Raw genomic sequence first — 20,500 nt, 5'->3', positions numbered from 1 at the left:
TGTTATTATAGGTAACGAGGGAAAAAAACTTTACAAACTTCGGGCGTTAACAAAAAAATGATCGTCACATGAACAAAGCTGACAAAACTTGTCAAACTTATAGACTTTTATATTAAAAGCCATATCATCTTCTCTAAGTATGGTCATGTTTGTTTACTTCTTAATTGCAAAATTAAGAGGCAATGTCTTAGATATTTAGATTCAGATTGTTTGTTTACATTTTATTTTTTACCTCTTAAAGTTGTAAATGCCTCCTAATTTTTCAGATATAAACAAAGTCTGAATTTTTAAAAAAGACACGTGTTTCATATTGTGCCATAAAGGATCAAGCCTTCACCAAAACAGCGCCTCCTCTTCTCCTCCATCTTCCTTGTGTGGTCTTCTTCCCTTCACCGCCTATCCTCCAATGATGTCGCCGCACCCCAACACCGCCGCCTCCGACGTCGCCACCTGCAACAACACCTCCTCCGATTCCGACAAACCAGGTTCGTTTCTTCCCTCTTTCCCCCCAAAACTCGATTTTTTTTTCAATTTTTATGAATGGGTTGGTCTGAAATAAACGAATTCAGCTTTCTCTTCTTCATCTGAAAATCAAATTCTCTTAAACTCGAGTTCAAATCGATAACTTTTTCTATTTTTATGTTCAAATCAGATTTTTTTTATTTTGTCTTTTTTTTATGTTCAAATCTGTTTTGTTGTTTTTATGCTCGATTATTATGTGTTCAATGGATATGATATTTGTAAAAAATTGGTATGATTTGTTGAAATCGAATTTGTGTTATGTTGAAATGTTGAATCAGATTTGTTGTTAATGTTATGCTGAAATGTTGAAGTTGAAATCAGATTTGTGTTTGATGTTAAGTTGAAATCATATATGTTCTTGCTGTTTATCATGAAATATGCATTAGTTTTGTTGAATTGTGCCATTTGTTTTGTTGAAATTGTTGTTGAATTGTGCATTTTTTTTGTTGAAATTGTTGCTGAAAACGTGCCTTCGTGTTGCTTAAATTGTTGCTGAAAATGTGCATTTGCAATGCTTAAATTGTTGCTAAAACATGTATTTGTTTGTTAAATTGTTGCTAAAACATGCAGTTGTGTTGCTTATATCTTATATGTTGTTAATATAATTTTTATGCATTTTCAAATTAACAGATTGCCTATGGATTCGGATGAAGAAATTGCATTTTTCATTTTACTATGTTGCTATTGGTTGAATTTAACATCCAATAGAATCGGAACGGCAATCGATAACGATTCAAAAATGAGCGGTCATCAATATACACAAGAATTGCTACATGGGACTTCTGCACAATGTCATGAGCTGATGCGTCTTTCACGTGAAGTGTATGTACTTTTTGTTGGATTAGTGTCTAAGTCCATAACTATTTTGGTATGTACTTGACCCGATGGTGCATGGTCCTTTTGGGTTGCCTTCACCAAAGCAACTTGATAGGATGAATTATGGAGAGAGAGAATTAATTATGATTTATTAATATATTATGAGAATAATATATTAAAGGAGAAATCATATTGTTTAATTAATATTATTCAAGAATTAATAAGAATTAAGTTTGTGGCTAAAAGACATTAATTAAACTTAAGGGACTAGAACTGTCAATTGTGTGATAGTTGAATATTGGGCTAATGGACTCCCTATTAGAGGGGTGGACGAATTCTATGGGGAAACCCATTAGAAATCGTCCTAGGCCTCTAAGGAAGGAGTCCATGAGTTGCTTAGGGCCTAAGCATCCAAATTAGGGTTTCCTTGTTAGATAACCCTAATAGCCTCACTATTTAAAGGACCCTTGAGACTCAAAAACGTGGTGAACTTGTTCATTAGGGTTTCCACACATTTTGGGCAGCCTCCACTCTCCTTATTCTTCATCCTCTTGCTCTTGGTGTTTGTGAACCATTAGAGGAGTGACATTTGTGACTCTAAGCTTTCTAAAGTCATTACAAGGAGGATTTGAGATTGTTATTGCTACATAACAATCAAGGTAAGATCTAAGACCCCATTCTTAAGTTCATATGATTAATTGTATGCTAGATCTAGGGTTTAAAGTCTTGGATGAATTGCATGTACAATAGAGAAACCTAGATCCAAGCATTAGGGTTTGTATGAGCACATAGGATGTTCTTATGGCTAAAACCCATCAGTGGTATCAGAGACTTGATTGGTTTCTATTGTATTGATGCATATTTGATCGAAATCAGCACTGAAAATTGAAATTTTTTGCTTCTGAGTGTTTGACTCGCCGAGTCACTTGGTGAACTCGCCGAGTCAACTGTACTCGACGAGTCCAGGTCCAGACTCGACGAGTCAAAGCGTCTGACAGCTCATATTCGCGATTTTCTTCCTGTTTTGGCTTTGGATAATTACCATAAACGTGTTTTTGTTATAAAATCCGAATTTTATCAATATTTGGTGATTATCCTTACCAAAATAGAAGATAATTGTCAAAATTTAGATAATCATTTGTTTTATTAGATAAAGTTTGATTATTTGTAATTTAGATTTGAATTATCTTGTGAAAAAGTTCCAATTTTTCCCCTTTAGGTTTTATAGCTTAAATTTGAACTTAAAAGTTTTGTTTTTGAAATTTAAATAGTTGAAACCCTAATGTTTTGAAATGTTTCAAAACTTGTCCCCAAGTTTTTGGAATTTAAAAGTTGATTAAAAGTTAATTTAGAAATGTTAAATTCTAAAACCCTAGTATTGTTTTGAAAAAGTTCAAATCACACCCTTATGGTTTTATTAATTAATTAAAGTGTATAATTAAAAAAGGTTTAATAAATCCATAAAAGTTTTAGTTTACAATTTAATTGAATTAAAGGTATAATTGTTAAATTTGACCACCTAGTATTTTAAAAGTGTAAAATACACCCTATACTATATATATCATTAAAAGTCTAACATTATATATATGTATGAGTAAAAGTCAGTCTTACCGTTAGTAGGCCTCATTCAGGAAGCTGGTCTATAAGAGGTGTTTAAGGAAATTGCCTATAAAATGGCGATTGAATGGGTATCCACTCTTACCCACCGCACTCTTGACTAGTGGAGGGTCATTAGCCGAACGGGTAGGATAGGACAGAAACCTTCCATTATAAGTATAATGAAGTACAAAAGTAACTAAATGTTTTACAAATTCCCAATCTTAGTTACTTTAGGCAAAAGTGAATTGATGCAATTCCATGAAATTACACTTTGTACCCTTGCAAAGACGTTAGTGGAGCGTGTGTGGTTAACCGGCACACTAAATGGTTCTAATCAAAGGTAGCAAAGGGTGACTCAATGTTTTTCATAGTTCGGTGGAGCGTGTGTGGTTAACCGACACATCGAATAGGTGACTGTAACATGTGGGGGCACCATGTAAGTTTGCATGGTTATTCACACCCTGTTTTGTGATCCTCGGCATCCCAGTTACAAATCGAGGGGCATATCGAGATTTAAACATGCCATTGAAAAGTCCAATGAATCTCAAAGGATCTATGAGTTTTCAAAGCATTTAAAACTTAATCGGTTTTTCGTTTTTCATGGTGGAAAATTAGTGAATCGTCATTCACTTACCTTCAAATATTCTGCAACTAGATTACGGCATCCCTTTTCTAGGTTGTAGTGTATTGTGTTGGGTCCTAGCCTTAATATCTCATTTTGGTGATTTATTAAGGACTCAATCAATCAACTAACTTGAATTTGTTTTCTTCCATTTTGTAGATGTCAAAATATGACAACTATGGTATTCCCAAATCCCGTGGAACAAGCTTTCCACATGAAGATGATATTCCACGATTCGATCGAGGAACAAGAGATCATGCTTCATTTCCTCCACCTCCTCCAATTATTCTCCCTAACCCACAAGTTCGAAGGCTTGAAAAGTTCAAGCTCACTAAAGCCCTTTTGGCTAGTAAACATGAAGAAGGAAAGTTAGTGTGTTAACACATCCTAGAGATGAAGTCACACATTGATAGATTAAGAATGTTGGGATCTGTTGTCTGTGAGGAGCTGGCTGTTGACCGGGTTATTCGGTCACTTCCTAACTCGTATAGTGAGTTCGTAAGAGAGTACTATATGCTGAACCGCGATGTGACCCTTATAGATCTCACCTATATGCTTATTGCTGCTGAATCAGCAATGGTTTGGCGCAAAGGAAAAGCAAAGTTGATTGGTGAATCTACCTTCCAAACCTCTGTGGATATAGGCAATGGCAACGAAAGGCATGCCATGATCGAAAAGTTTGATCATAAGAGAAAGGCAATGTCTGAAGTAGTTCCATGTGCTGTTCCAAAAGAGTCAATTTGCTTTTATTGCTAAGAGAAGGGGCATTGGAGACGAAGCTGCCCTATTTACCTAAGAGATCTAAGAGATGGGAGAGTCAAAACGTATGACTCTGCTTTAGGTAAAATCCATTAACTAACTCTTTTAAGTTCCTATTCTAGATTCTTAATACATGATGTGATAAGATTACATTTCGATGTCTTGTGGGATCGAAGAAAAGAGAGGAATCTTAAGGGAAGAAGTGAGCGGAATCTAATCGTGAAGAAATGGATTATGATCGCATTACTTGAAGATTAGAATCTTAAGCTACTACTTGGAGTTAGAATAGATTGCTTAGGAATATGTAACAACATAGTTTTTCAGTTAAATTGCATTGTAAGGACAAATTTTTCGGCAATAAAATAAATTTTGATTTTTTTATTATTTATTTATCCTTGCAATGGCATGTATGAAAAAATTGATGTTTGAATGCAATAATGGATTTGATTCTTAATTATGTGGAAATGTCGAGAGTTTACCAAATAGGGAGAGTTTCTCATCGCCCAAGTTTCAATTGGACAGAAACTTGGAATCATGCAACTTAGTTGCATGGTGAATGAGAAATTTCATATTTGGAAATTAGACTAATTCGTTGACAAAGTGTCAAGTGAAGGACTAGGAGATCGAGTACACAAAGTTGTGTGTTGATCAAGTCCACCACAAGAGTAACAAAGATATTCGTCATGATTTACTAAAGGTTTAGTAAATATGATTATACTTATAAGATTAAGTGTAATTCTGAATTGATTGAAAAGGTTTAAATCAATAGCAGAATGAATAAGAAGAATCAAGTAGGCAGAAATATAAAAGTTTCTCTATTCTAAGAAGAAGGGAGAGTACCTTTGTTATGTTTTATGATAGGTCTTAATGATTAAGAACCATATCTCAATTGATCCTCTAAGTGAGTCTTAGTGCAATTGTATGTTTGAGAAGAGGAATCAAGAATTGAAGAAATGGTTAAATCAAGAAGTCAATCATACTTCGTTCCAAAACAAGTCTTAGAGTTAAGATTGTGACATTGAGTGACAAGTCTTAAGAAGGTTTATAGCATTCATCAAATGTAGAATTTGGAAAAAGGTTTTCTTATTCTTGCACATTTGAAATTGGTAAGTTGTGATGTCTTGGATTAGACAAAGACCAACGAGGACCAATTTGTGAAGTGTTTCGTATTGATAAAAGTTACACTAACTCTTGAATATTTGTTTATCAAGAAATGTTTATTGAAAAGAGAATCTTATATGTCAAGGAGTCAGTGGGAGTCTTAATGGTCTTGAAAAGTTTCAATAACTAATCAAGAATAAACCTTATCGATCATCACTAGCACACGACTTGAGGTTTACAACCTATCGTGTTGACACTATCTTGGTTCTGTGTTGTTCCGATTGAGTTAATTATGCATGTAAGTTCTATGAGTTCTCATTTGAACGCATAAAAGGCAAGCACCTTGATCAATGAAAAGTACATTGATAAGAAAGGGTGAGCTGCTTAACAACTTGGAAGACATGGTGGGCAGCCGTGTTACCATAAGGCAAGAAATCAAGATTGAGAAGGTTCGGTCCATATGAGTTTGAATTTGTCGTAAACTTTGGTTTTGACAAATTCACATGGATAGGAACACATACACCATTAAAATCTGAGTGTCATAAGATTCCCTCCTTCATGAAAATGACTGTGAGGAAATGCTTTCACTAAGAGAGATTTTAAGAAGATAGTGATTGTGAAAATTGGATTCTCAAATTCGATTATGGTTATGGTATCCCTTTCCATGATTCGAATTGTGAGATTTGGCAATTAGTCTAAATTGTTTAGACACACATCTAAACTATCTAAGGCAAAGGTGTATAAGAATGAGAAGCTTAGATAAAGGATTATCAAAGCATTAGAAATATGAACTTAAGAAATTTAATAGGAATTGTTTTCTGGAAGTTAAGCTGTTTCTGAATACATGTCAAAGCTAGTAGGAGCATAAGAGTTATGCTTATGAGATAATAATCATGATAGTAGGAGCATAAATGTTGTGCTTGTATGATTATTATGGCAAGTATTGCAAGTTAGCAATATTAATTATAGAAAACAAAAGTTACACTTTGCAAAGTCGTAATGGTTGAGTAGTTGTTTTGCTATAATTAAGGGAGAGAATATTATGCTTCATTTCAAATCTAAAGGCTTAGGTTGTGGAATGTTAATAAATTTAGTCAAGGATACATAGTGCGTTCTCAAGTTTCGATTATGATTATGGCATCCCTCTTCATAGTTCGAATTGTGAGAACGTGACACATAAAATATTATGGCAAAAAATTAATAAAGTATCGTATCTTTATGTACAACATTATGCATCGTGTCTCATACGCTTCGGGTATAGGATCAATTGCAAGGGCTGTAATATTTAACCATTCTATAATTTTCCAAATGTTTAACGCATTTAGAGGGAAAAAGGACAAGAATCGGTTTTGACTAAGATAATTAAACAACTATCAAAGGACGATCCAAAGCTCGTTGAGGATTGGTCGCTTGTGAGTAGTTGGAAGTATAGTATTGGATGGACCATATTGACATTATTATGAATGGAAAAGATTCTATTAAGAATGAGTTGTCATATAGCAAATATGGAAATGGTTCCATATTGGGAGTTGGATATTGAGAGTCTATGTCTAGATTAGAAAATTTTATGCAAAAGGAATGTACTTTGAGTGAGAGACATCACGTCTATGGAATTGTATTGTAACAATATCAAATAGAGGACTTTGTAATTTCATTGGCAATAGTCATTGTGACTTTTGTGCTATGACGTTACGAAAGGATCATTGCATAAAATGTTAGAATCTACCATATTCTATAAGTGGCAAGAATTTGATATTCTTTCACTTGTGAAAAGGATTGGGAGTTGTGAAATGAGTATGATTGAAAATGTGTTCATTTGATCTATTTCACAAAGTAAGAACCATAGGTAAACATTGTGTGCATGCTAAGAGCATGAGACAAGTATAGTAATAATTCAAGTATGAAGTTGATTACCCAAAACAACAATAATGAGTAATCGATATGGTGATAAATGAAAGGTGTTTTATTTATACTCAAAGGTTTGAGGCCATATGGGATTAGTATTATTCTTGTGTTTCACTTTGCATGTTTTGAATTCCTAAATAATTTAATTGGTTCAGAACAGTCAAATTATTCGAACGGGCCACAGTCGTTCATATGTTGGAAGTAGATATGAATGAAGACTGTCGTGAATTCGTGTGTGGATTGTCTAAAGAGTATTAGACATAAGCAAATGGTTGCTGCAACGTTCATAAGTGCTTATGAATATGATTTGAGCATTGGATTAAATCCACGCTCATTTGGATCACTTCATGGATTTTATCACGAGTGATTGGTGAGACGATAACATCTTATATTCTTGAAACCGAGATGTGTGAGTTGTATCTTGCGAGTCGGTTGCACATTGATAATATGTAAACGCACCAGTAACTTGGTGTTATAAAACATATTGTTGTGTGTGATTCGGTAAGTGAGTGCAAGCGAGCATTGAGTCAAAGTTTATCCCTTCCTTTTATCCAAAGTAGGATAAAAGTGATATCTTTGGGCCCCTCGATGATTTAGTGATGGCACCTAAGCGCTTGGCCAAGCCGGGACTAATTTGATGTGTTCAATTGTAGTCTGTTGTCAGTCGTCATAAATCGGAAGTCGGGAAATAGTATAGAGAGAATGATTAAGTTCATGTCTCATATCTATAAGATATCTAGAATGGAGGAATATATGATCCCTTATCTAAAGGACACACGTATCTGATAAGATCAGAGTTGACAGCGGCTTTGGAAAGCTACGATTGCAAATCAGGATCTGAAGTCATACGCAGAATAATTATTAGACTTATCCAAGTAGGAGACTGTTGGATTAGTGTCTAAGTCCATAACTATTTTGGTATGTACTTGACCCGATGGTGCATGGTCCTTTTGGATTGCCTTCACCAAAGCAACTTGATAGGATGAATTATGGAGAGAGAGAATTAATTATGATTTATTAATATATTATGAGAATAATATATTAAAGGAGAAATCATATTGTTTAATTAATATTATTCAAGAATTAATAAGAATTAAGTTTGTGGCTAAAAGACATTAATTAAACTTAAGGGACTAGAACTGTCAATTGTGTGATAGTTGAATATTGGGCTAATGGACTCCCTATTAGAGGGGTGGACGAATTCTATGGGGAAACCCATTAGAAATCGTCCTAGGCCTCTAAGGAAGGAGTCCATGGGTTGCTTAGGGCCTAAGCATCCAAATTAGGGTTTCCTTGTTAGATAACCCTAATAGCCTCACTATTTAAAGGACCCTTGAGACTCAAAAACGTGGTGAACTTGTTCATTAGGGTTTCCACACGTTTTGGGCATCCTCCACTCTCCTTATTCTTCATCCTCTTGCTCTTGGTGTTTGTGAACCATTAGAGGAGTGACATTTGTGACTCTAAGCTTTCTAAAGTCATTACAAGGAGGATTTGAGATTGTTATTGCTACATAACAATCAAGGTAAGATCTAAGACCCCATTCTTAAGTTAATATGATTAATTGTATGCTAGATCTAGGGTTTAAAGTTTTGGATGAATTGCATGTACAATAGAGAAACCTAGATCCAAGCATTAGGGTTTGTATGAGCACATAGGATGTTCTTATGGCTAAAACCCATCACTTTTATGCAATCATTTTAGACGAAACAATTGGTTGCAAAGTAGTAGGCATATAAGTGTTGAAGAAAAGATGGCTATGTTCTGGACAACTATAGTACATAATAAACTGTTCAGGATTATCAAACGAAGGTTTCAACAGTCCACATAAACTCTTCATAGATGCTTTCATGAGATGCTAAATGCAATGATAATTTTTGCAAAAGAAGTTATAGTGCCAACACATTCTAATGCAACTGTGAATTCCTTAGAACGACATCGTAGGCTAAAAGAAATATTTCCTTGAGCAATAGGTGCGTTAGATGAAACTCTTGTACATGCAGTCGTGCCTGTTGATCAACAAACTCGCTACAGGGGAAGAGGAAAAGGTGAATGCTTTCAAAATGTTTTAGGAATTTGTGATTTTGATATGATATTCACATTCGTATGGGCCGGTTGGGAGGGTACAACACATGATTCGTGGGTTTTGAAAGAAGTTGCATTTAACCTGACTTCAGGCTTTCCGTTCCCTCCTCCAGGTTTGTAATTATTTATAAATTTATTCTAAAATGCGATTTAAAATTTCTATATATAATACTTCCTTCACTCATGTGTATAGATAAATATTACCTTTGCGATGCTACATACACCGACACTCGTGCATTTATGACTCCTTACCGTAACATGAGGTATTGGTTATTCGATTATCGACAACGACATGCGTTAACTAAGGAAGAGAAATTCAATCATGCACATGCACAACTCAAAAAAATTTATTGAACGCACTTACGATGTTTTGAAGGCGATATTCTCAATCCTAAAGCAAATGGCTCCTTTTCCTTTTTCAGTGCAAAGAGACATAGTCGTTGCATGTTTTGCAGTTCATAATTTCATAAGGAAATGCAATATTCATGATGAGTTATTTATGGGGTTCGAGAAAAACAATAGTCAAGCACAAGGGGGAGAGAATGATGGCCAAAACGTACACTATATGGAATGGGGTTCACAAGGCAATGAATACATGGATAATTTGCGTGACCATATTGCAATTCAATTGGGGTCAAATTAAATTTGTAGGAATTTTTTTTTGGACTTTAGTATGATTTTGTTGATTTAAAAATATTTATGTTTGATTTGGATTTGTTTTTAATTTGGATTTATGCTAAATTTGGATTTTATATGGTGTTTATATTTTTCTTTATATTTATTTAAGAAATTGATTAGGTTATTTTATAAACAAACACTTGAATTAAATAAAAAATAAAACAGAAGGGTAAAATAGTCATTTTAATAATTCAGCACAACAATTCAGAAGCCCTAGCCAAATAGCATGTTAAACATTCAGCTCTTAAAATTTCAGACCATCTTATAAATTCAGATATCTTAAAAATTCAGATCCTGCCAAACAGCCTCTATGTGTTCTTCATTTGATTTAAGATTTATCAAATTTATGCTGAATTGATCTATAATTATGCCTACAAATTCAACATGTGGTATTAGAACATAGTTTAATTTAATAATTATCAAGCCATATTTTTTGTTTTTTATAAACAACAATTTCATACACTAAGAAAAACTCTAACCATACCACTAAAAAAACACTAAATTGGTTTATTTTAACATCAAAATATTTTTCTACTCCAACCACACTAAAAGTTTACACAAAAGACATATTTTAATATTATAATATAAACTATAACAATTATTAAAATAATAAACAATTATAAAAACTAACCAAAATAGTATTAAACAATTCAAAAATATGTTTGGTGTGATGAATAGTATTACACAAAATATAGAGGCCACTATTCAATCACACAATTTTTGTGTTAAGTTTAGTGGTTTACTAGAATGCATTTTCACACCAAAACACTAGTTTTGTGTATCTGTTGCAGCCAGAATAAATGTAACAATGATTCTGTAACATCCCGAAATTCAGGTAAGCTATTTAACCTTCCATTTTATCAAGTTGTCAAGATTGGTCCCTTGAGAGAGTTCTTGTAGCAAATGAGTACGTTGGGTATACTGGGGAGTACGCTGCGCGTACTCATGCACTTAATTTGGACGCGGACTCGCCTGGGTACGCTGGGCGTACCCAGGGTTACGTTGGGCGTAACGGTTCCAGATGCAAACCCTAAATGTTTGGCTTGTGCACTATCTAAAGGATGCTAAGGCTCATTTCTCAGCCTCCATATCAGAGAGTGAAACCCTAAGAGAGAGCCTTCCATCATCCTTAGCTTGTGTGTGTGTTTTGGAGCTAAAAGTGTCTTGGTGTGTTAGTGAAGAAGAAGGAGAAGAGCTTGTGGAGGCTAGGGCTTGAAGTGCAAGTTTGGATCTGATATCTACAGAGAAAAGAGCTTCATCTAGAGGTATAAAGTTCAAAACTTTCCTCTTTATTTGGTTAGATGATTGCATGGGCAATTTCTAGGGTTAAAAGTCCCAAAGGTGGAGACTTTATGAGTGTAATGTACTCCATGGACCTAGATTTGTCCCATTTCAGTGATATTTGTGTTATAGATCCATAAAGTTTCCATCTTGGTCGTTTTTATGAGGTCATGCTTGAGTTATGAGCTTTCTAGAGTTGGGAAATGGAATGTTATGGGTGTTAGTGACTTGTCCAGCCATGCAAAGGCTTAAAGTCACCAACTTTATGGATTAAGAGGCTTAGAAATGGTCAGATCTAGAAGTTGGACGTGAGTCTTAACTGTTTAAGACCTCAAGAGCTTAGAGTCTGAAACTGGGAGTTACGCGGGGTGTAATCCCAGTACGCGCGGCGTAAGGGCTCGCGCACCCCGTTTCTATGAGAACACCGGGTATGCCCAACGTACATGTTTGGTAAGCGCAGCGTAACCCGGAGAGATGACTTTTGTTGACTTTTAAGGTTGGGTCAACTTTAGGGTATTTGAGCCATGAGGGGGGTAAAATGGTCTTTTACCCTTCTGAGAGTACTAAGAGAAGGAATAGTCTAGCCTTGAGAGATGTATTGATTTAGAGTGTTTATTTCATATGATTAGGCGGAGCTAGACCCGATTTTACAGCGTTCGAGATTTACCGAGTTACCCGAGGTGAGCCTTCTCACTATACTTTACCTAGAGTGGTAATTAGAGTTATGTGACATAGTATTTTGTATGCTTTTGCATGATGTGATTTCTATGTGATTTATGCTATGTATGTTACAGAGTTAGGACCGGAAGGTCCACAGAGTTAGGGCCAGAGGGCCCACAGAGTTATAGGACTAGAGGGTCCCACTAAGACATATTGACCGGAGGGTCAAACAGAGTTATAGCCTCGAGTGGCTAATATGTGTTGTGTGTGATATTTTGGGGAACTCACTAAGCATTTATGCTTACAGTGTTGTGTTATGTGTCTCAGGTACCAGTGAGGACCGCGGGAAGGAGTCGGCTTGATCAGTACACACAAGAGGAGTTTTTACATTTTTATGATCTTGGGATGTGATGTTATGAACTGATTATGTGAGACAATGATATTTTTATAACCATTACGAATGAAAGTGTGTTTTTAAAATGTGAAAAATTATTCGAAAATTTGGGTGTTACAGATTCCATGTTGCCTTTGGAATTGAAAATTTGAAATCCATATCTATTTGGGCGTTTGACTTCTAATCAACAAGAGGCTTGGCAAGGAGATTGTGGATTTGTGTCTAGACCGGATTTGAAAGCTTTATGATATCTAAAGTGAAAATTTGAAATCCATATCTATTTGGGCGTTTGACTTCTAACCAATAAGATTTCACAATTCCTCTCATCCTGAATTTGCATGTCAATTAAAGAAGTCCTTATACGGTTTCAAGCAAGTTCCACAACTTTGGCATAAAATATTTGAAAATTTTGTTTCTTTTATTAGGTTCATTCATAGCAAATATAACCAGTTTCTTTTTATATTTTCATATGGTCTAGATGTAGCATATTTATTACTATATATAGATGACATCATCCTTGGTTCTTTGCTACTTTGTCCCATACCTTATGACACTCACAAATGGACCTTTTGGAGAAATACTTTGTTATGAAAGACAGTTTCATACTTTGTTATTTCTTGGGTATCATCGTTCATCGCCATCATAATGGTATGTTTCTTCATGAAACCTAATATGCAAAATATTTGAACGATTGAGCCACAATGACATCTTGTAAACGATCAATACACCTCGTTGACACAAACATTAAATTGGGATCCTAAAATGATGATCCTTTTCCCAGTCCCATATTCTATTGAAGTATGGTTGGTTCACTTCAATATCTTATTTTTTACTCTCCTCGTTGTTACTTATGCACTTTGCTACTTATGTAATGTAATATTTGGCTCCATATACAAAATCTACAAACCTGTCAAAATGAATACACGTGAATGCATTATATGGTGTTTACAAAGCAATCTTAAGCACGAATTACAATTATCAAAATATGTCTCATCTAATTTACTTTGTTCCATAGATGTGGTTTGGGGCAGGTGCCCAATTACTTGGACATCATCCTTCTAATATTGTATTTTTCTCAATGAAAACTTTATCTCAAGACCCTGTAAATGACAACCAACTCTTTTTTTAATCAACTACGAAGGCCGAATACAATGGCATTGCAAATGTCATTTTCGAACCTTGTTGGCTTCGCAACTTATTGCTTGAATTACATTTGCCTAAAAAAGACACTATTGTGTACAATGGCAATATAGTGTTGTTTTCCTTTCGGAAAACATGGTTAAACATCAACATACTAATCACATTGATATGGGTATACTCTTTGTGACAACCCAAGTTGTCCCGTTACATTTCCCCGTTACCGTTAACGGAATATTCCACTGTATAAAAGTTTCATTAATTAGAGGGAGTCAATCTAATAAACATTCCATTGGGTTACATTTAGCACGCCATTAAGTCGTGATAAAAGGAAATAAAAACACAGGACACACATTTCCATTTATTGGGAAAATGTCAAGTTTTATTATTACGACCACTAAATCGGGTGCGATCAAAAGCCCCGTTTAACGGCAGTATCGGGTAAAATTCCACTGAGCCCCGACTGTGAAACCTATATAAGGGTGAGTGGAGTCCATTGGAGACTTTTTACACTCTCTCTCTAGACCCGTTTTCACCCCGAATCCGCAACCAAACGCTTCCAAATTGTAAGTCCGCTTACCCTAGCCTATTCTAAACATATTGATTCATGGTTATGGACCAAAATTCGGAATTAGAAGCAATGGAAAAGGAGTTTACGGCCTAAGCTCTTTCTTAGGCCGTAAACACCTAAAACAAGGCCAAAACGACCCAAACTTGCCCCCAATGGCTAGGAAATAAATTGAGGTAATAGCCTAGGAGTGTTTAAACACTAAAATGCATGGATTTAGGACTCAAAGAAGAGTTTACGGCCCAAGCACTTGCTTAGGCCGTAAACCCCTCAAGTCATGGTCCCAAATGTGCACCAAACTCATCCTAGGGCTTCATACATAATTTAGGGACTTATCCTCTTGAGTTTAGACCCTTGAAACACTCCAAAATGATTTATTGAAGGGAGTTTACGGCCCAGACAAGGGTCAAGGCCGTAAACACCCTTAAACATGCCCAAAATAATTGTTTTGCCCCCCAAATGGCCTTATACATTTACCATAAAATACTAGGAGGGGATTTAAGGGCTTAAACTCAAGGAAATGAGGGATGACTTGGAGTTTACAGCCCAAGCATTTATCTAGGCCGTAAACTCCCCAAAACCCACTCAAATGTTGGTTTTAATCCCCTAAATTAGCACCAAACTTCATAAGAAAATTTTAGAAAGGCAATAGGGGCTTTAAACTTCCCAAAACTCTAAGGATTAGAGTTTACGGCCGTAAACTCCCTTAGGAGTGGTCCCTTGGCCGTAAACTCATAGAACATGCCCTTAGAGGCCTCAAACCCACTCATGCCTTTTGGGAAAAGTGCTTAGAATAAATCAATGAGCAAGCTAGAAGCATAAAACACCCAAGAATATGACCTTGGGAGTTTACGGCCATAAACTCCCTTAGGTTGGGCCGTAAACTCCAAGATTGGTCCATGTTAATGCTTTAAATCCATCCATACACTTGATATTTGAGTTTAGCAAAGTTCCACAACTGATAGGAGACCCTTAGCACCCTTAAACGCTACCGGGGACCCCAAACACTCAACCAAAAGTGTTTTTCCGCTCCTTTGAGTGTGTATAATTGTTTAATTAGTATTAAATATACTAATTGTATGTGAACATATGTTATCATATGTTATAGAGGTCATTGAGTGTGTTCGAGTCCTTACGTGGCACCGAACGCCCAAACGACACCTTCGTCGGACCTACTTACACCAGGTGAGTTCATACCCCTGAATGAACCTTTTTAAATGCTTTTAAATGTTTTTATAGGGGGGGGATTACAACTTAAACATGCCAGTTATCATATCAATCACATGTGATTGATAACCCGCATGCACAAGATTTTACCACACTTTACACTGTCTTACCGAGTAGGACACTATAATGATATTTATTTGTTTTAAAACTTTTACTTGCACTGATTTATCTGAATTCAATCTAAACTGGTTTATGAAGGATTTCCAAGGAATTTTAAACATATTTTACGAAAGAATACAATTTGTGAATTTTTCTGTTCATAAAGGCTTTTCGTCAAAAATTCCCTTTTTCGACGTATATTTTTACTTGTTAATTACTGCCGCTTCGCTTATACTTATTTCATATTCCTACTCGGTAGCGCTTCCACTTATACTGGTAGACGCTTATACCTGATGGACGCTTATACTTATTCATGCTCTTACTTAGGAATACAATTCTAGTTCACTTATACTTGATATCGACTCTACTTCACTTATACTTGATACGCCCTCGTTTCAATTATTGTCGTCACTGTTTCGTGATACGCTTATACTTATTCGACACTTCTACTTCACTTGCGACCGCTTTTACTTCACTTGTTAGGCGCTACTACTTCACAAGGATCACTTCTACTTGATTCACACTCAGCCGTAGATAGATGTATGTCCGTGCTTATATAAATACACATAAGTAACGATTGAAAGACTTAGGAAGGCTCATCCACCCTATTTCCTTTTCTTCATTTAGATGTGGTCTGGTGGGATCGGGTGGCCGTCCGAAGGTCGTTTGGTTCAGTGGTTATATACTATGTATATGAGTATGGACATACATGAAATTCTCTAGTCGAGTCAGTTAAGAGTCTCTACCTCTAGTCTATGCTTACTTTAGAAACACACTACCCACTGTTTGGAAGTCTCTACCTCTAGTATATCACTTGCATTAGAAACCCACTCCCCTCAAGAAACACACTACCCTCTATTTGGGATGCATCTTCGGGACGCGGCCTTCTCCGTCGTGTAGTTGGTAACCAGAGTCTCCTGTAAGGAGAGCGGACATTATGTGTATAGATCTATACGGGATTGACAACCCCGCGCCCTGACTGCTAGCTACAGTCCCGGCCTACCAAGCAAACGAGTGACAAATGTCACATTATATAGATGCTTGTAGGGCGTCTGAAACTCTAGTCAGTATGGTTACGAGTATCCCGGGTTACCTTATAATTCATGGCTTTAAGGTAACGGTATTTTCGTCAGCAATTTACACTGTATGCTGATGTCACTTTTCAGAGTCACACTGTTTTGACCTTGCTAGACGTATCTTTCATTTGATACTGTTTGGGGTCTGTAGTCTCTGTTTTGACCTTGCTAGACGTATCTTTCATTTGATACTGTCTGGGGTATGTAGTCTTTGTTTTGACCTTGCGAGATGTACCTTTCATTTGGTATCGTCTTCGGTCTATATTCACTGTTTTAGACCTTACCAGCTGTACCTTTCATTTGGTACCTTCTGGGGTCTGTGTCTCCATTTATTAGGCTGAACCGGGCGTGTCGTTAGCTCGATACTCTCCGGGAGTCTATGATTCTTTTGCCTTAGTCAGCAGTCCTCACTGCTGAGGCATATGTTATTCCCTGGTGTCCCTTGCTTTCTTAATAATCAAATTCAGTATTTTGATAATGATAATGAATAGGGGAAAACTACTTTTACCACTTAACACTGACCAGTCTTGGTAGAAGGCTGCTCTATTAAAGAAAATATGAGATTTTCTGGAAAGAACTCTAATATACAGAAAACACTTAAACTACTACTTATTAAAGTAATTTGATTGAAACGTCACTTAATACTTATGGACTCACCAGCATTTGTAAAAATGCTGATACTCGCTTTTCAAATAACTTGTAATCTCAGGTCAGCAGTTAGACAGGTACATCCCCGGAGCTGCTGATGAAGATGGCTTAGTACCTTGCTGTACTTATTATGTTTGATGTATTACTTTGATACTATGTAATGTAAACCTTGTAAAATTATTACTATTAATGCAATGTTTTGTTGTACTTTGATTACTATATTCATGTGTTGTGATACTTTACATGACGTCATCCACCCCAGAACGTTTCCGCCGTTCCGGTTTTGGGGTGTGATACTCTTTGTCCTTGAAAATGTCATGTGAGGCGATGCCCGAGTTCTCTATGTACCCTCACATTACCATTTAGTCGATGTCTTCACCAAAGGGTCACCTTGAGTTCTTTTAGATAATTTTCAACATAGTCTCAACATTCATTCACCTCAAGCTTCGTCTGCACATGGAAATATTATATATACTTATCTAATCATTTTTGTAAGCAATTAGTCATTAGTCATTACTGTAATTATCTAGTAATAGTTTCCATTATCATACATATACACAGTCGACTAGGTTTCTATTTTCCATATAGGGTAGTTATTTGTGTGTATATATTGCACCCTTGATTAATGAGTGAGATCAAACGATTATAACATCTTACAATGTTAAAATTGTTTTTAGTGATAATGATTGTCTTTGTTTCACATTCATCCTTCAAATAAAGTATACTCGAAAGAAAAAAGATAAATCTTAAATTATTTCTTCATCATAAACAAATAAAATTAAACATACGTTAAAATGATTGAACCTAGTAAACGGCCCATGTATTAGTTTGATGAATTATCTTATATTAAAAACGTATGAATTTGAACACAATATACATTTGATCTCATAGTTTTTATGCTACTAATCTTGTGTTTAATGTAAATGATTGATTTTAATGTAAATGATTGATTTTAAAATCCTAAAATTTATGTTGAGTTTACATTACTAATCTTGTTGAATGTACAATATATTACATTTTACTATTTTAGCCTCATTCAGATCCAATCCACCCAAATTAGTCCAATCATGACTTCCATTCCTCCAGCCCAATAGCAGCCCAAGAAGAAATAAACCCGGTCCAATAAAAATGTTGAAATCCAACGATTCAAATTCAAATTTCAAAACGAATTTCGACCTTCGTGTATCCATAACGGTCATCAAATCAAATAAATGCCAGCTGTCTTCCATTTCAAATTTCAAACTTTACCCCAACTCTATTCCTAAATCCTACTCCTATATATAAAATTAAAAAAATACTCCTATTTCCTCAATTCTCAATCCCCAATTCCAAATCCTTCTTCTTCTTCTTCTCGATCTCCGGCAGCCTACAGACGTCTTCGTATACGTCTCCGGCGAACGCCATCCCAAAAACAAAAATGAGAGAGTGCATTTCAGTCCACATCGGTCAAGCCGGAATCCAGGTCGGAAACTCCTGCTGGGAGCTCTACTGTCTCGAACATGGCCTTCAGCCCGACGGACAAATGCCCGGTGACAAAACCGTCGGAGGCGGCGACGACGCCTTCAACACCTTCTTCAGCGAAACCGGCGCCGGGAAACACGTCCCTAGAGCAGTGTTTGTCGACTTGGAACCCACCGTCATCGACGAGGTCCGTACCGGTACCTACCGCCAGCTCTTCCACCCGGAACAACTCATCAGCGGCAAAGAAGACGCCGCTAATAACTTCGCCAGAGGTCATTACACAAGTAAGTAATCTAAACATAATCAGATTTCATAAAAAAAGATACCCTTTTGGTGTTTAACTCTTTGAGACATTTCGTCGAACAGTTGGAAAGGAGATTGTGGACTTATGTCTAGACCGGATTCGGAAGCTTGCTGATAACTGCACCGGTCTACAAGGGTTCTTGATTTTTCACGCTGTGGGAGGTGGAACCGGGTCGGGTCTCGGGTCTTTGTTACTTGAGAGGTTGTCAGTCGATTACGGGAAGAAGTCGAAACTCGGGTTCACCATTTACCCGTCGCCGCAAGTTTCAACGTCGGTGGTGGAGCCGTACAACTCGGTGCTTTCAACTCACTCACTTCTCGAACACACCGACGTTTCAGTCCTTCTCGACAACGAAGCAATCTACGATATATGCCGGAAGTCGTTGGATATTGAAAGACCGACGTACACGAACCTGAACCGGCTTGTTTCTCAGGTGATTTCTTCCCTCACGGCGTCGCTCCGGTTCGACGGAGCATTGAACGTCGACGTGACGGAGTTTCAGACAAATCTTGTTCCATACCCGAGGATTCATTTCATGTTGTCTTCATACGCGCCTGTGATATCCGCAGAGAAAGCTTACCATGAACAGTTATCAGTTGCAGAGATAACCAACAGTGCGTTCGAGCCATCTGCGATGATGGCGAAGTGTGATCCACGTCATGGGAAATTCATGGCGTGTTGTTTGATGTACAGAGGCGATGTGGTTCCGAAAGATGTGAACGCCGCCGTGGCCACCATTAAAACGAAGAGGACGATTCAGTTTGTGGATTGGTGTCCGACGGGGTTTAAGTGTGGGATTAATTATCAGCCGCCTACGGTGGTTCCTGGTGGTGATTTGGCGAAGGTTCAGAGAGCTGTTTGTATGATTTCGAATTCAACGAGTGTTGCGGAGGTGTTTTCGAGGATTGATCATAAGTTTGATTTGATGTATGCGAAGCGAGCTTTTGTGCATTGGTATGTTGGTGAGGGAATGGAGGAAGGTGAGTTTTCGGAAGCTAGAGAGGATTTGGCTGCACTTGAGAAGGATTATGAAGAAGTTGGGCTTGAATCTGGTGATAATGAGGAAGACGATGGTGATGAGTATTAGATAGTTTTTGGTGCCCTAATTGTGGAATCCAATGGACTCATTGGTTTTGATCGGAATTAATTTTTCATTTGTAATGTCTTCCTTTTATCATTAAATGAAAATTGCAACTAGAACTGCAAATTTATTCTCAATTACATGCATCTTTCTTCCTATAACTTGAAAACTAACATGATGATAAATTAAACTATGATTGCAGAAGCATTGAACTAAATGGTGAATTTCAATTTCAGATGTGTAGATAATAATTACAGAAAGCTTCGAGTGATTGTACAAAACTTGTTAATTAGGGTAAAATTAGGGAAAATACATTTTGATGCTAAAATTAGATAGGATTGATAAAAAACGAGAGTGAAGCATGAATAACAAATACGCAAAGGAAGAAGAGAAGAAGAACGAACGTGTTTCGTTTTGTTTTACTGAACATTGATCCTTGTTGCAGCAACCTTGCCGCTTAGAGGTGAAGAAGCTCTG

The 20,500-nt window shown here is 36.5% G+C and overlaps 1 protein-coding gene across 1 annotated transcript; it reads left to right on the top strand.

Annotated features, from left to right (window-relative positions):
• Positions 1-18,462: 18,462 nt before the first annotated feature.
• On the top strand, positions 18,463-20,160 carry LOC111885307 (tubulin alpha chain). Its single transcript, XM_023881570.3, has 2 exons — positions 18,463-18,922; positions 19,005-20,160. The coding sequence occupies exons 1-2, from the start codon at positions 18,595-18,597 to the stop codon at positions 20,027-20,029; spliced, it is 1,353 nt and encodes a 450-aa protein (XP_023737338.1). The 5' UTR covers positions 18,463-18,594; the 3' UTR covers positions 20,030-20,160.
• The last annotated feature ends 340 nt before the right edge of the window (positions 20,161-20,500 follow it).

Source organism: Lactuca sativa, chromosome 3 (assembly GCF_002870075.4).
Source record: "Lactuca sativa cultivar Salinas chromosome 3, Lsat_Salinas_v11, whole genome shotgun sequence".
NCBI classification, from domain to species: domain Eukaryota; kingdom Viridiplantae; phylum Streptophyta; class Magnoliopsida; order Asterales; family Asteraceae; genus Lactuca; species Lactuca sativa.
The sequence above is the reverse complement of the archived record's forward strand: the minus strand, read 5'-3'. Positions and strand labels throughout refer to the sequence as shown.

Bases quoted from the DNA above. Each gene is read 5' to 3' on its own strand.
- LOC111885307 (XM_023881570.3), top strand. From the start codon at position 18,595: ATGAGAGAGTGCATTTCAGTCCACATCGGTCAAGCCGGAATCCAGGTC. The intron at 18,923-19,004 runs GTAAGTAATCTA...TTCGTCGAACAG, and splicing joins CGCCAGAGGTCATTACACAA to TTGGAAAGGAGATTGTGGAC.